Source organism: Cariama cristata, unplaced genomic scaffold (assembly GCF_000690535.1).
Source record: "Cariama cristata isolate BGI_N322 unplaced genomic scaffold, ASM69053v1 scaffold5965, whole genome shotgun sequence".
NCBI classification, from domain to species: domain Eukaryota; kingdom Metazoa; phylum Chordata; class Aves; order Cariamiformes; family Cariamidae; genus Cariama; species Cariama cristata.
In genome coordinates, this window is record NW_009616832.1 from 25144 (window position 1) to 40393 (window position 15250).

A 15250-nucleotide genomic window follows, 5' to 3' on the forward strand; every position below is an offset into this window, starting at 1 on the left:
GGTCTTGGGGAAATCACAGATCGTAGCTTGCTACATTACTACATAGAGAAATACTAAAACTAGGGTCATTAACAGCATGAGGCTCTGATAGACTATAGCCTGAAATCAGGATGTCTATTCCTAAACAGTTGATTGAAAGCCCACTGCTGTAGAGACATTTTAAACAAGTTAATTTTGCTTTGTTTTACGCCTTCTATTAAATCTAACACATCAGTTTGCTACTACAGATAAGGCTGGGAGGGGCTAGACCTGGCATTCTATCTCCAGGTATTTTTTTGTCCTCTACCGTGCAGATATCTAAAGTGTGCCTTGAATTTGTCAGAAGATTTATTAATTTTTTTGTTTAAAGAAACACGAACCACAACAGTTTAAAAGTGGCTGTACCTTTAGATAAACCAATCACCAAGTAAAAAACCATATCCTTAACTACTTAAAAAAGTTAAATCCAAAGACAGTTTTTTCCCCAACATTTTCAGATCCTAATTATATTCCTGCATGACAGGAATTATATCAAAGACAGGTGCTTGGGGTCAAGCCATTATCCGAATGACAGTCTCATATGATGTAACTCTCCACCGTTTCTAAATTTTTTTACTTGGTTTTGTTTCCAATTTGAGTGTGTACTGCAACGCTAACATTTGTGGTTTTCCCTTTACGTTGTGCAGCTTCCCCTTAAAAGAATTATTATACAACTCTACTATAATAAATATGAACATTGTAACTGTAATACCCACAAAATCCATAAAACGTAATTCATCTGAAGGTAATAAGACAAAGCAAAAAGCAACTATAGAGATAATGTCTATTTTATTGAGTGCCTGAATAATGACATCATGTTATAGTACAACAGGCTACCGAAATCTTAAGACATCTATGTTTCAGCTACTAGTCAGTTCCAATCATCTTACAATAAACCCTTCCTAAAGTTTGGAGGAGACAGCGAGTAGCACACAGTAAATGAAGACTTAGTTTACTTAACTCCAAAATTAAAATAGGGTTTAAACATCAGTAAACTAAAGAAGACAGATAAAAACAACAGACATCATTTATGTGTACAGTGAAATAATCAAGTGAGAAGTACACATGAGATCAGTGGGACTGTAAAAATAGCCAATATACATTAAAAAAGTTCCAGTGTCACTATCAAAAAAAAAAAGCGTGACTTACAATGGTTTACATTCATAGAAACCTGACTTTGATCTGAAAAATCTAGTATTTTCAAAAAATAAAATGCTTTCAGGTTCTGTTTTTCCTGGGAGACTTTTGGACAACCATATTTTTTACTTAACGGTCAAGAAATATTTTTCTTCCCAAATTCAGATTTGTGTCATCCTTCACATCTCTATACAACTCAGAACAGAATCTTTCCGACTGTACTGCTGAGGAACTTCAAAGATTGTCATTGTTAACAATGACTCCACCTCTGTTCTTGGAAGTATCTCATGAAAGAACCCAAAGAAAGATGACTGCCTATCGGCATGACTAGAACAGGATCACTTACCAAAAGACATCCCCAAAGTCCCCTTTTACAAACAGAAAGAAACTAACTGTTTTCCAAAGAAAGAAAAGGAAGGCAGACTCTTCACCAAGTGAATTTTTCCTCTTATTGGCTGGTCAGAAACTTCAGCTCAGGAGCTTTGGAAGAAAAAGATAGCTTACAAACAGGTGAAATTTCCCATGTCAGAATTCACCTTTCTTTTGCATCAGGTTCCAGACACTGAATATTTTGCTGCTATGCTTCCATACATAGAAATATGCTTTTAAAGACATCTGTGAATGCTAGCAGATATTTAACCATTCACATTTGTCCATAACTGACACCCCACACAAAACAGCAGAAACAGCATTTGTCACAAGCTTTTGTGTTAGGCTCAAAATCACAGTGTCACATTATATATGTTAAGCATAGTACCACTATTCCGTATTGTACTAAGTATACGTAAACAGTACTTCCACTGCAAACTTGTGCCCTCAAATGTATCTAATGCCACAATTCACCTAAGTATGGAAAAAACCACACTGACATTAGAAAATGCTACTACCTCCATGTTAAGCTTCGTGAAGACAAACATATTTGTAAAAATCCCACACTACCTTAAAACCTAATCTCTTAAATATGCAAGAATAATATTTAAATATTATTTCACAAAACAGGAATACGTGGACTTACACAGATAAACCAAAACATAAAAAGAACAAGTGTGATCTTTTAACAAGCCTCAAGAATGAAGTGAAAAACCCAGTCTGGCAACCTATAATAAAGGACTACTATTAGAAATGAATGTTTACTGAAAGTGTTTTCTTATTTATTGAGTTACTTTCAAAATCCTAAGTTGACCCTCAAAGGAAAACAGAAGCATTTTCACAGTGGTGTTCTAATTAGACTAGCATAAGTTTGGTACACTTGAAATGAAGATTATATGACACAATTCAACCTTTAAACACAAACTCTTAAACCTTAAAACAATTGTAGACATTTTCTTGGTTTTCTGTGTTTTTCATGACACTTGGCACCTGATACTGAAAAAAGCAGACATCATAACAGTAAGCATAATCATAACAGTTTAATGAATACTGCCATTAAGAAGACTCACATTCATCGTTAAGCTGTACTTCCCTATAATTTAATTTTTCCCTGTAATATTTCTAACTGGAAATACTAAGACTAGCATAGCAAGAATTTCTTAATATTTGCTATCTGTGTAGACAGTTTCCATAGCAAATAATTATCCATGAAGTAAAAATTCCAGTGTTTCTTGGCTATGGTTAGTATCTGCTTGTTCCTAAAACGCTTAAATACTAAATAACATATTAGACCTATGTTAAAACATACACAAGTCTACTCAGGTTACTGAGAACTTGCAACATACCCTTTAACACTTTTCTCAGCTTTACCAGAACAACTGGAACAACAAAATTCTTAAAACAAATGTCAAGACTTCCCCATCCCCTATCCATACTAGTATGGTAAGGAACGTTAGTCCAGATGTGCAATTTCTTAAATTGCTATTTTCCAATATAAATAGAATCAAAGCACAATTTATTTTCCCAGTCACCAAATTCAGAAAAGTCATTCAATATACACCCAGAAATGAAGGACTAGAAGTGCACAAATAAAAGAAAGAAAAAGCAATGAACTCAAAGGACGTAAATCTGATTAAGAAGGTAAACCTGAATAAAAACTACATTTACACCACCACCACCCCCTGAGAATTTGCCACCTGAGGAAATAATGAGCATAATTTCTCTGCAGTATTTTGAGAAAGCGAATAACACTATACTGGAAGAGTATCTAAGCCACAATTACGAATGAAAAAAAAAAAAAGGAAAAAAATCACAGGAATAATAAACCTGTGTATTTGCACTTCCAAAGCAAGACCAGTAGGTCTGATAAGTTGTTATTACAAGAAAAAAGTAATATATTTCCAAAGACAGACTGGAAGGAATAATGAGTATCAATAAACATAAAAATCGGTCACATGGAACATAAACAAGATCTTGAAAACCTTACCTAACAACCAATAATTGCAGAATTACGCAGCTTAAACAATGAGAAACTCTTTTAATAGCCTAAAGAGGAACATCTTACTTCCCTAATTATTTTTTCTTAATACTCAGAACTAACTTCTAGACTTACACCACTGCACTGTGTGGACAACATGGATACTCTGAAAGAATACAAACTGGAGTATCAAAATAGGAGTTCAGAAACTGTAAGAAATACATAAAAGGTTGCATTTTTGATAGAAAACTGTTGTCTAATGAGTTTAAATACTGTGATGTAATGAAAAACAGGTTTACTTTGCTAGCTAGTACACAGGATGCCAAGCCAAGCAATTACCACAAGATTTATTTTTCGAAAAACCTTTCCTCAGGTGTTCAAATCCTGTGACTGTGCCAGAATACTTACAGCTAATTAAAGACAAATAAATATGAAGTAGAAAGAGTTTAATCACATTCTCACTGGTCACACCATTTTTTTTCAGCCAAGTATCAGTTTTAAAGGAACAAAACAAAAGAAAGTTTAAGTGATGACATCTCAGTTGGTTTCTCAAACAACTACCAGGACAGCAAAGCTTCTCTTCCTTCATTTCGTATGCTTTCTAAAGACGCACAAGAAACACTGGGATTTTCTCCTCAAAGTATTTCCTTTTCACTTTGCAAAAAGCATCTACATCCTTAGAAATCAAATGCTTACAGTTAATGTCAGTTGTCAAAACCCTGAAGACTAATACATGCAAACACTTTGACATTATAAGATACAGATTACATAGTCAGGAAATCCACTGCAAATGGGACAAGGAATCTTACACGGAATCGACTTCATCTAATTAAGAGTAGTAGTGTGCAGCCTACTCCCCCACTTTTAGTTTTGAATTAATATGCCTAGACAGTCACATTGTAATGGCACTCTTTTTCTATGGAGGACATAAAGAATGAAGACTTATATGTGACCTAGTAAGTCTCCTACTGTTTTAGCATTGTCTAATGATCTGTATGAAAGAAAGCTTTGTTTACTCATTCAAACTAATCGCCGATATTAGAAAATACAAAACAAAATTATGCAGCTAGAAGAGGAGATCCAAGTAGTCATTCAGACCAACTACTAAAAAAGTTTCTTACTGACAGGAGGTCAAAGAAAACATGGATTTCCCTTAGGAAATGATTGTTTCAAGAGAAAATTCTACTGGGCAGATGATACAGCTCTTGTTCCTCTTCAAAAATTCTAAAGTGGCCAACATGAACTGAAGAACACGCATGCCATAATGAAGCTCTGGTCTGTAGCTCCTGACATTTCTTTGTATTTCTAGCCACTAACTTGGTATCCTTCAAAAGAAATCCCTCCCTAGTATCCTCATATCAACCGTTGAGACTACTATCAGGAATTTGACAGTATACACCTTCCTGATATGCACTATTACCTGTGCTTAATGTATATAAAGGAAAAAGTCAAGTATTTCAGTTAAACATGTTCTCAAGAGGTATTTGAGAAGTACACTGTGTGCAAGGGGATCTCTTTTGGTATTTCTTCACAGAAGACAAAACAGAATTGTCTGCATCATGCACTTTCGCTAATGCTGCGGAAAGCAGCTACCTCTCAAAGAAGCAGTGGTTCTTTCCCTTGTTCTACCCCGCTGTGCAGCCACCAGGCAGGCAAATTCAAGACTGGATCAGCAACATAAAAAAAATGGTAATTTTTACTTACTGAACATTAGTCTTTATATCTATTGGTAAGCACGAACACTTCACTGTACAGCCACACAATCACCAAATTCAATGCAACTTAACTATCAGATGTACATAGTTCAAAGTAAGGTAAGAGGAAGAAGGAGTGGCCACCTCATCTGACAATGGCTCATAACATATTCTGGTCTCCAGTTTATCAACAGTGCCATCTCTGTGAATTCTCGGACACATTCTACTAAATTCCAGCCTACCAGCTCTATTTGAACATTTTCCATTAAAAATGTTCTGAAAAAATTACCTGTTAAGCAAGTCTAATCTTCAAATCATTCCTTGAGAAAGGAATAGCAAGTTTAAGACTATTATCCCCCGGACAATCCCTTCAGCTAAGGAGATGCTTTCAACGACAAAGTGATTCTCTTTCTTGACCAGGTAGTACTTAGAACTTTTCTTCTCATTTCCTCAAATTGTTCTGTGCTCTCCAACTATTAACCTGTGTCTTGTATGTTACTTACACAGCACACAGGATGACTGAAATTTTTGACCTCTATGACACAGTGAAATCCTAATTTTCTTAATAAACACATTAATACACACACACACTTTTGAAGAAAATGCAGAATCGTGCATAAATGCATTATTTTTCAAAGATTAATGACAGCCTGGACTACAAATGACAAATGAAACTCACCTGAAATAGGCAAGATTCTTTTAGTAAGGACAATGGCTACAGCAGGACAGAGGGTTTTAGAGTGCTAGGCTATCACAGTCTTTCAAACAAAATGCTTTACAGTTTGGTTTTTTTAATTTTGTCTTGTCCCTTTATAAAAACCATGATCAATAATACCTTTAGCCTTCATTGGGAATTGTTTCTCCTCACACCATTTTCAAGGTGAACGTCTCTTACTGTCTGCAACCCTGATTAGTCCTGAATAAATAGAATAGATGTGTAAGAAAAAGGTTTAAATAAAAAAAGTAATCTTGACAATGAGCACTCCCCTGTACATAAAGACCTTCTCCTCCTGCACTTAAAGACTTTTCAAAGCTCTGACAACATGAAATAATAGAGGAATAAATGTTTTCCAGTTGAGCAGGATGAAGAAAAAGTATTTCAAGTATGATCCTTCCCAACTTTTTTCCTCCTAAACTGTTTTTTCATCTTGTACTCTTCCCCATCTGTCCAAATAAAGTTTGTTGCCCAAGTTCTTACTTTTGTATCTCTTTCAGCTAGCATGAGGCACCTATGCCCCTAACACAACTTAAAACACTTAAGAAGCAGAAGCAAATAAGCTTAAAATGGTAAAAAAAATACAGCCAATCTTATAAATGCTTCTCAGCTAGAAGAAACAAAAATGAAATCACAGGAGCACTGAGTTGATGGGTCAATACATTTCAGTAGTGTTTGACAGTAAACCTTCCATCTCAAAATGAAAGCTACCACTAGACTGATACAACTCCATTAGGAACACAGGAGTCCAGTAAATGTCCCAGATCACTGAGATCAGTCCCCTTTCATTACAAGCTACGACATACACTAATCTTCTCCTGGATTCCATTTACGATTTGAGGGCCTAAAATTACTGTGGTATTTTCCACAATAATTTTTATTTTTATGACATTTTACACAGCTTATGGAAGAATAACTAGCTAATGAGAGAGACATACTGACTGAGGCTTATAGGTATGGTAATGGTATATTCTAATGTGTCTTTACCTTCAAAGCAGGCTCCAATCTCTTTGGCATAAGGAATGTCTTTTTGTTAAATGGTTCTACAAAGTTTAGCTCAACAGTAAGTGAATTTATTCTTGAGGACTTCAAGTCCTAATTAGTAACAATATTTGATAAAAGCATATATAGTACATCAACACAAGCTCGCTATTTAGAAACAACAGCATCAGCAACTCAAGGACAGAACCAGTAAGAACAGATGTCTTACTAGGTCCCAAGGAAAATTAAAACTCTTCTTTACTCTTCATGCTGAGGAATGAAATGGACTACCCATCAGTAAGTTTATTTCTTAGAAATGCATTACTCAGGTGTATTCTGTGAACAAAATTACCTCTGTAACAGGCATAGATCTGCACACGTTCTCTTCTTCATATTCCTCCCACCCTATATTTTTGGTACAGGTAGTGGGCACAAATGCATCACTAGCAGCAACTACATAACTGAGCTGTCTACAAGAAACAAGGGTCAACATACCCACAGTGCAAATGAGAGTGTCACCTTAGGAAAGCCACATTCATGATCATGCGTGCTTTCCAGGCTATTTGCAAAGTTCACCCATTCAAAGCTGACTTGTCTGCACAAAACAGCTGCTGGCTCTACTCAGCTCCAAAACCCCAATAGCATACAGGCTCCAGGATAGATAAGTGATGAACATGCACATGGAAATGGTACCTCAGATAAACTAGTTGCTCTTAAGTATCCCTCATAATTACCTACACATCATTCTACAGGCACAGTCAGTAACGCCCCACACTCACAGTTTAGACAGAGTGGGTTTGGGATTTCTTCGTTACACAGGAATTACTGTAGGATCACATCCAAGGACGACGGTTTCTAAACACATGTAATAGCCAGTACTAATATTCTGCAGATATCCAGAATGGTGGCATTCTTTAACCACGTCAGAGTACAAGGACATTGCAACTTAAGCTCTGTCTTAACATTCTTGCAACAGATTTTCAAGTTACGAGCATCCACTGAGACCACCTCTAAGATCGCTGTATCCTTCGATCTTCCAGCTAGCAGCACTAAGAGACATAGGGACCAGCTGAAGTAACTGATCCCAAGCAAGTTAGAGAACACCTATTCTATTCAATTTATAAAACGCTACACAATTTAAGAAGAATATAGGAAAATGAGTTTTCTAACCAAAATCAGAAGCAAGCTGAGTCTTAGTTTAAGTCAAAACCTAGACTAGGTCCCAAAAGAAATCATTTAATATAAAAAACACACACAAAAAAACCACCAAAACCAACCAACCAACAAACCTGAAACCCACATGCAGGTTGTCACTCTCCCTGCAGAAGTGAGAGAAATCATGAAAGTCATCTTGCTGAAGAATAGAAGTAGCAAGCTGGTTGTTACAGGCTCTGACAGTTAACATCAACTATCAGTTTTCTACTCCATTAATGATGTAGATCCCTCAGAGACTGCAGCATTCTCATCAAACCCAGAAGAAACATTAACTTTAGTAAAATGCAAGGAGACAAGCCTGGGAAACCCAGTGAAATATAGTGTACTAATATGGAAGCAAGGACTAACGTAGTAATCCTCCAGATCCATCAGACAAACAAAAGTATCAACCAAAGAGCTTCTCTTTGAAGAGGGAGACTAATGAACAACAAGAACCCTAATGTATTTGGGAACTTAAGTCCATGAGGTTAAAGACTTTCTGTATTTCCTGTATATTCACTGTATATTCACCCTTGACTTCAAAGTCTTCAACTGCTTTTTGTGATACCAGTAAATGCAAAGGTGAAATGGAAATACAGTGAATAAAGTGGCAGAAGGGGAAGAAGATGACACTGGTAGAAATAGGAACATATGTGTAAACAATGCTGCCTCCAAGGAAAAGGCTGCATTCAGAAACTGAATGCAGAAGATGGACTATCAGGCAAAAGCTATATAGCTGCTGGATGCCAATGAGAGTTGGTACTGACTTAAGGTCAGCATTGATAAAACTGATACTTTGGTCTCTTCCCTACTGATAAAGATAAGGCTCTTAAACAAGCACTACAAGTCTTTTTAATCTTTGAATTTATCAAGAACTGTGACTCCAGTTTAACATGGAACTGAGAAGTTCTGTTCCTCTGAACAGGACTAGGTTTTCTACAGGCAGAACCATCTCTCTGCAGAAATGCAGGCCTTACAACTATTGCAGCAATTTAGTTAAATGCTATCCCATTCCCTACAAAAATCAACAGGGGATATGTAGTATCTCCTATCTGCAGCAGCCACAGCTGGTAGGAGAGCTCTGTTTAGCCATAAGTTACCCTCTTAGCCATAAGCTACCCCTTTGAAATTACTCTAAGTTCTTGCCCAGAAAGGTTAATTTCTCTTAATCATACTCTTTGCTAGAAAAGCTCTGCTGTATTTTTCCCCTTCATATTCACTGTAACTACGCTATTTAAACAAGATGTGGAAAGAACAGTGGAATAAATGAAAACTCAGCCCCTCAGAGGAGGTAGACTCTTATGAAATGAAGGATTAGAAGAAAGTGGGTTATACCCAACCTAAAGCTGCAAAATAATGTGTTTAAATTTTGCACAGGTCTTATGACACGTAAATCTAGCAGCAGCACTGTTAAAACCAGTTTTCTCACTTAAGGGAAGGACAAGTCCTGCTTCATCCTTTACGAAAAGCTGTTCCTAGGAGAACATAGTGACTTAAAATTTACCTTATTGAGAAAGAATTATTGATCAGATTCTTCGCTTGATGAGATTGTCAAATGTTTCCAGATAGAAAACTAAAGCCAGATGAACACCAGATCTGTTGCTGCTGTCTAACTACTTTCAAAGAATCAGGTGTGAAACATACAAGCAAGCCAATATAGACCTAGCCTGCCAGCGCACACTCACAGGACTACACAGAACTACTGGCTAGGGCAGCATTATGCCTTATTGAAACTGATGGAGAGGGGGTAAATACATCACAGTTTCCGGACATATTTTGCATGAAAATTCTTAATTAGTTCTTCATGGTCTTTGACAGATTTTCTCACGACCCCCAAAAAACATCAAAATAGAGAGAAGTCTGCTCCAGTATAAATTAGTAAGACAATTAAGGCTAAAGGTGAACTTCCCCGACAAGCACAGCCTAAGGGGAAAATTACTGAGGTGAAGCTTCACTTTTGGGTAAAATTCCCAGCTACGCAGTTCTCAGATAGATGGTGTCAAACAACACATGACTCAGTCCCGGCTCTATGAATACAGTGTCAATACCCATAGGACAGCTAAGAAAAGAAAGGAAAGAACAGTTTTAGGCCTTTGTCTGAGTCAAAGCATGGATCTGTGTGTTTTGCGAACAGCGAGGCAAGACAGGTCTGCTGTAGAGGACTTTGCTGCAAGAACTGGGCCTCTTATAATGGAAGACCTGGTCCTGAGATGGGTTTGCACAGACTTCCAGTATTTTCCACATAAACATCACTACTAGCACTACTGGTTCCAATCATTAGGAGAGGAAGGAGAAAAAGAAAAAGAAAAAAAAAAAAAGAAAGAAAAAAGGATGTTGCTTGAACTTTTCTTTATTGTGGGGAGTCAAACCAAGCCTGTCACAACATGTAGTACAGCAAAATGTATTTACTATTCATCACAATGAAGCAACGGATCAGAGTCAAGAGGCTGGAGCAGACCAATTCAATGTACTGCAGGTGATCTATCCCTCAGTTTTAACCTTCTTTTTTGTAAATTCTTTTTCAAACTGGAAGGATATAAGAGGCAGAGAGGGAGAACCAGTCTGGAAACTGAGCATCAGTGATGACTTGAGAGGCTGTGGACCTGTGTCCACGTCTGACACAGAGTCCCTCCAATGTATTCAAGTAACTTCCATGGCTTTACAGGCACCAGGCTTCTGTCATCCATTCGTAAGCCATTTTTATTCTCTTTCAAATAATGGTAAGCGTTTTCATGTCTTTTAACAATACACCTGTTGTATGCAAGGCAGGACTGAAATCATGCCACTCAAGAGAATCATCTTCTTTAGGAGATAAAAGGGAAAAGAAACTTCTCCAAAACAATATAGCAAGGACAGATGAGAGAATGCCAAGTACATTTGGCAGCAAAACGCACAGTCCAAACCTAAAGAGCAAAATACCTAGGAACAGGTAACTGCGCAGAAGAAGATAGTACTAGCAGTAAAATATGAACCTTGAAGAACAGGAGTGAAGAGATAAGTTAGATGAAACAATTTCTGGAGCAGAGAACAACTGTGCAGCAAATCATATCATGACCTCCCTATTTATCAACATCAAGCATATAGGTGGCAGGATACATGTGTGGTCTACAGATGCCAAGGAGGTAAACATTAATTTATGAAAACAAGGTGACAGGCGTGCACACATAGCTACTGTACAAATATGCACGTTAGGTAACATTAAAAGAAAAAAGCGAGACCTTGAAAGATGTGTATTTAGTAACGTTCATCAAAAATGCAATCACTGATAAATGTGCAAGTCACACTTCCCAGAAAGCCCTCCAATAGTTGTTCTTTCCAAAAGCTCAAGCTTCCGACACCTTGGACTGATCAATTAAATAATGGTAGCTTCAATGACTACCTTGCAAGATTGTGTTTCTGTGTCTTACCTAATTTTGTTCAGTAAGAATATATAACTGCTATACATAATCTTATAGTAAGACTAAAAAGACTGTCTCCACCTGCTGAAAGGCAACAGCTAGATCCTGAAATACTCATAAATAGGAAGTCAATCTTCTTTTTTCTTTAGTATGAACATGCCAGAGAAATGAGACCTGTTGTGAAATGTTTTCTACTTCTATACTTTTCACTGATGAAAAACAACAATATCTACAAGAAAGGATCATAATTTCACTGCAACAGTTAAAAACACTGTACCACAGAAATGTCTGCCCATGGTTAACTTAGATATATCCTAAGTATTGTAAAATTAGGTAACCTTAAAGCCAGGTCTTTGAAATCACACCAGAATAGACATGTAATTTCAAGAGAAAATATTTTCACTTTGATCCTAGGGGTTGACTAAGTTATTTTCATGTATTTCTCACAATATCCAATGAAATATTTACATCTTCTACATTCACCTTTGTAATTCTCTAACATTTTAAGTGGAAAACTTACACAGTTGCAGATATAGAATCTGAATTCAATGTAGAGTTAAAAAAGTACATTAAGTTGTATCTGCTACTAGTAAGAGCAACAAAAAGGTGTTCTATGTAAGCCAGATTCTTAGTTACATATTAAAATAACTGAAGTTGAAATAGCTACTCTAAAAATGTACTTTCAAAATCTAAAGTCAGTTAATACTGAATATACTTTGCATCCTTCTACCTTACTCTTACCTTGCATAAATGACACTTTTTTACAAATCTCAGTACCAAAAATTAAAAATCCTCAACTCATTTGAAGTTTTATTCATTTAGAAGATTAACCTAATGCTTTAATAGATCTTACTTTTAAAAAAAAAATCCGGACTAATTTCTCAAGCAAATGAAGTGGTGCAAAACCTGTTCATAAATAAGAAATCCCTCTAAAGTCATGGTTTCCCACCTACACATTGTAGGCTCTGGAATTTGTTTTTACTACAGAAACAAACAAACAGAAAAAAACCCACAACCTGCCCTTAATGCCCTCTCTCCACTTCAGAATCAATTTCATGCCCTCAGTCACAAAGTTCTCTACACCAAACTTGTACTATAAGTGCAGACCTCTAATTTTGTGCACAATTGTTCTATTTGGAATCAAATTGATCCAAATCACGTAACAAAATTTGCTCTCATGGGAGTTCTCCTTCAGCTCCAATGAGAGGATCTGAATATACATAGGGAATAGTTTAAAAAAAAAAATTCAAAATAATACTTTACTTGGAAAAACCCACACTAAAAAGTCAGTTATATAGTTTCTTTTTTCTCATATAAGAAGGATGGATTTTAAGTTTCATAAAGACAAATAAATTAATACTTGACAAGTATTTAGGCATGAAAAATGTCATTACTCCCAATGGATTCACTATATCCAACTGAAAAGTGTTATAAATTTTTTAATTTTTTTCTTGGTTGCAACATTGAACTTGCTCTCTTTGATTCCAAGCTTCTTCAAGAAATTCTTGGTTTATACAAACCAAATAACAATATGTGATGTCCTCAAAATAGTATCAGGAGCACTTACTCATCATACTTGATATGATAAATAGCTTCTTCATCAGTGTCCATACAGTCTGAATAAGATGTGGATGGTGTACTGTCCAAATTATTTGCATTTTCTCTAGAATGATCTTGACTTAAGTTTCCATTAGTCCTTTTGTAACTGTTACCACTTTTTCCTTGAGCTTTACCATTCTTATGTCCCTTTGTTGCTCGGGTAACATTTTCTATATGAGCTTCAAACCAGGCTCCAATGCTGACATCACGGGCATCCACCAACTCGTTTATCTAAAAGGAAAATTCAATAATGAATTTATGCTTATTCTATAGAATCCCAACTGAGAAAAAATAAGTAAGACAACTTACTATGCTACTGCTTAACTTTGTTATCAGTAAATCAACCAACTCTAGTCTAGTTGAGCCTAAGCAAGTCCAAGTAACACGAGGTCATGAATATGTTGCACTTTCAGTATTTTATTGCTCTTCCTCATTAAAATCTAGTATGAATATAATCTGTATGTAATTTTAAAAAGCGGGGCTAATTTTTTTTTTTTCCTTCAAATCTGAAAGTTAGCTTAATGTCTTCCATTATCCTTTTCTGTTACTTCATCAGTTGTTCTTTATGGCTAAAATAAGCATACAGAGCATTAAAATACTAGCTCACAACCAAGGGGTTTAAAGACTTTCCTGAGCCTCTAACTTGGAATTATTATTTAACCCTCTATTCTTCTGGCCTGCAAGATTTTTTTAATCATGCAAGACTCAAGGAGAGAGAGGGAAGAAACAACACTAACAAGGTTGCCAGCACAGTCAGTCAAAATCTTATGACTGTATGAAATGTAACTATCTCCCAGAATTTCTCCCTTCTGTACTCACAATAATACTGGTATTATGCAACTTTACTATTCCAAATCATGTTTCACTTTCTCAAGTCTTCAGCTAATTAAGCTAATTAATAGCACTGAGAACACTGAAAAAAAGATTTAAAGAACACTTCATCAACAGCACACCAAGTACTAAAATTTATTACAACAGAACTACTGCACAGCCATACCATAGAAAACATCTTTAATAAACAGTATGAGATACATACAAATATATATATATACATATATACGGTTTAAGCCACAGCCTTTCTCAAGTACCGACATAGTGGCAGACAGACACTCTCACTAACCACAAAGGCTAGTTTCTACAAACGGAACAATAGCCTTATACTTTCACAGGAGCAAGCCAAAAAAATATGCTCAATAACTTTTAGTGTTTAGAGTGAAGCAGTCCTTATGTATCTGAAAATGAAATTGACAGCACTCTGAGCTAACAAGTTTATCCCAAGAGAGCAGTACTTTGTATTTTACTCTTTTCATTCACCTTCTTCAAATGACATCCAGAACTCAATCCTTTAGTTTTCCTCCCATGTAAATACCAACATGTGTTTTTTTATTTTTATTCTTCCAATGTACAATATTCAAAGTACAGCTTTTTACCAGGATGAAAATTTCAGCAACATAATAAACACAGAGGAGGACAGCCTCATTTTAAATCTATCAATTTATTTTAAACATAAACAGTGGATTCTGGCACTTCTAGAAGGAACTTTCATGAAGACATCCCTACACAACTTTACATGTTTGAATTAGTTGTAAATCAAAAGTGCTTCTTTCCTTCTTCCTCTCAAAACCACAGCTGAGCAAGACACACTATCAAAGATTCCCCCATCTGGTGCTACTTCTTGTGACCAGTTAAGAAAGTGCTAGAGAAGCCATGTTAGCCAAGTTAAAAATCATCATCAGATCCAGAACAAAAAAACATTAAAAAAAGTAAATCAGTGCAAACTCCCTTAATCATTCTTCTCCAACACATCCTTCCATGCATTCCTTTCATGTGCATACTTACACAACAGACTTCCGACCGCTGCAAATAGTAATGGCAAGTAACTATTACCACAGACCACTGAGGAACATCAGGCAACTATTTTACGTTAGTGGTGTCTGGTTTAAGAACTGGGTTATTAGCAGCTCTTTGTGAACAGTATTAAACAAAGACTGATTTTAATTATAGATTCAGTTTTTGTTGAAGCTAAGTTAAGAGCTCTCTGCTAAAATGTTTTTACTACAGCCAGAGATTTTTGGATGAAAAGTTATGAAGACCGTGTGAGAATCAGAAAAGGAAACATGCACATATTTCTTCATCCACTTTGGATTTTGTAACATCATTCCTGCAT

General features: G+C 36.0%; 1 protein-coding gene across 1 annotated transcript in view; it reads right to left on the minus strand.

Annotated features, from left to right (window-relative positions):
• Window positions 1-14177, minus strand: part of LOC104161766 (E3 ubiquitin-protein ligase UHRF2-like) — a gene marked incomplete at its 3' end in the record, with an annotated part of 37791 nt that extends 23614 nt beyond the window's left edge. Inside the window, exons 1-2 of the mRNA XM_009700302.1 lie at window positions 14172-14177; window positions 13052-13314 (exon numbers count right to left, since the gene is read on the minus strand). Coding sequence (XP_009698604.1) covers window positions 13052-13314; window positions 14172-14177 — 269 coding nt within the window. The remainder of the gene's footprint in view (window positions 1-13051; window positions 13315-14171) is intronic.
• Between the last annotated feature and the right edge of the window lie 1073 nt (window positions 14178-15250).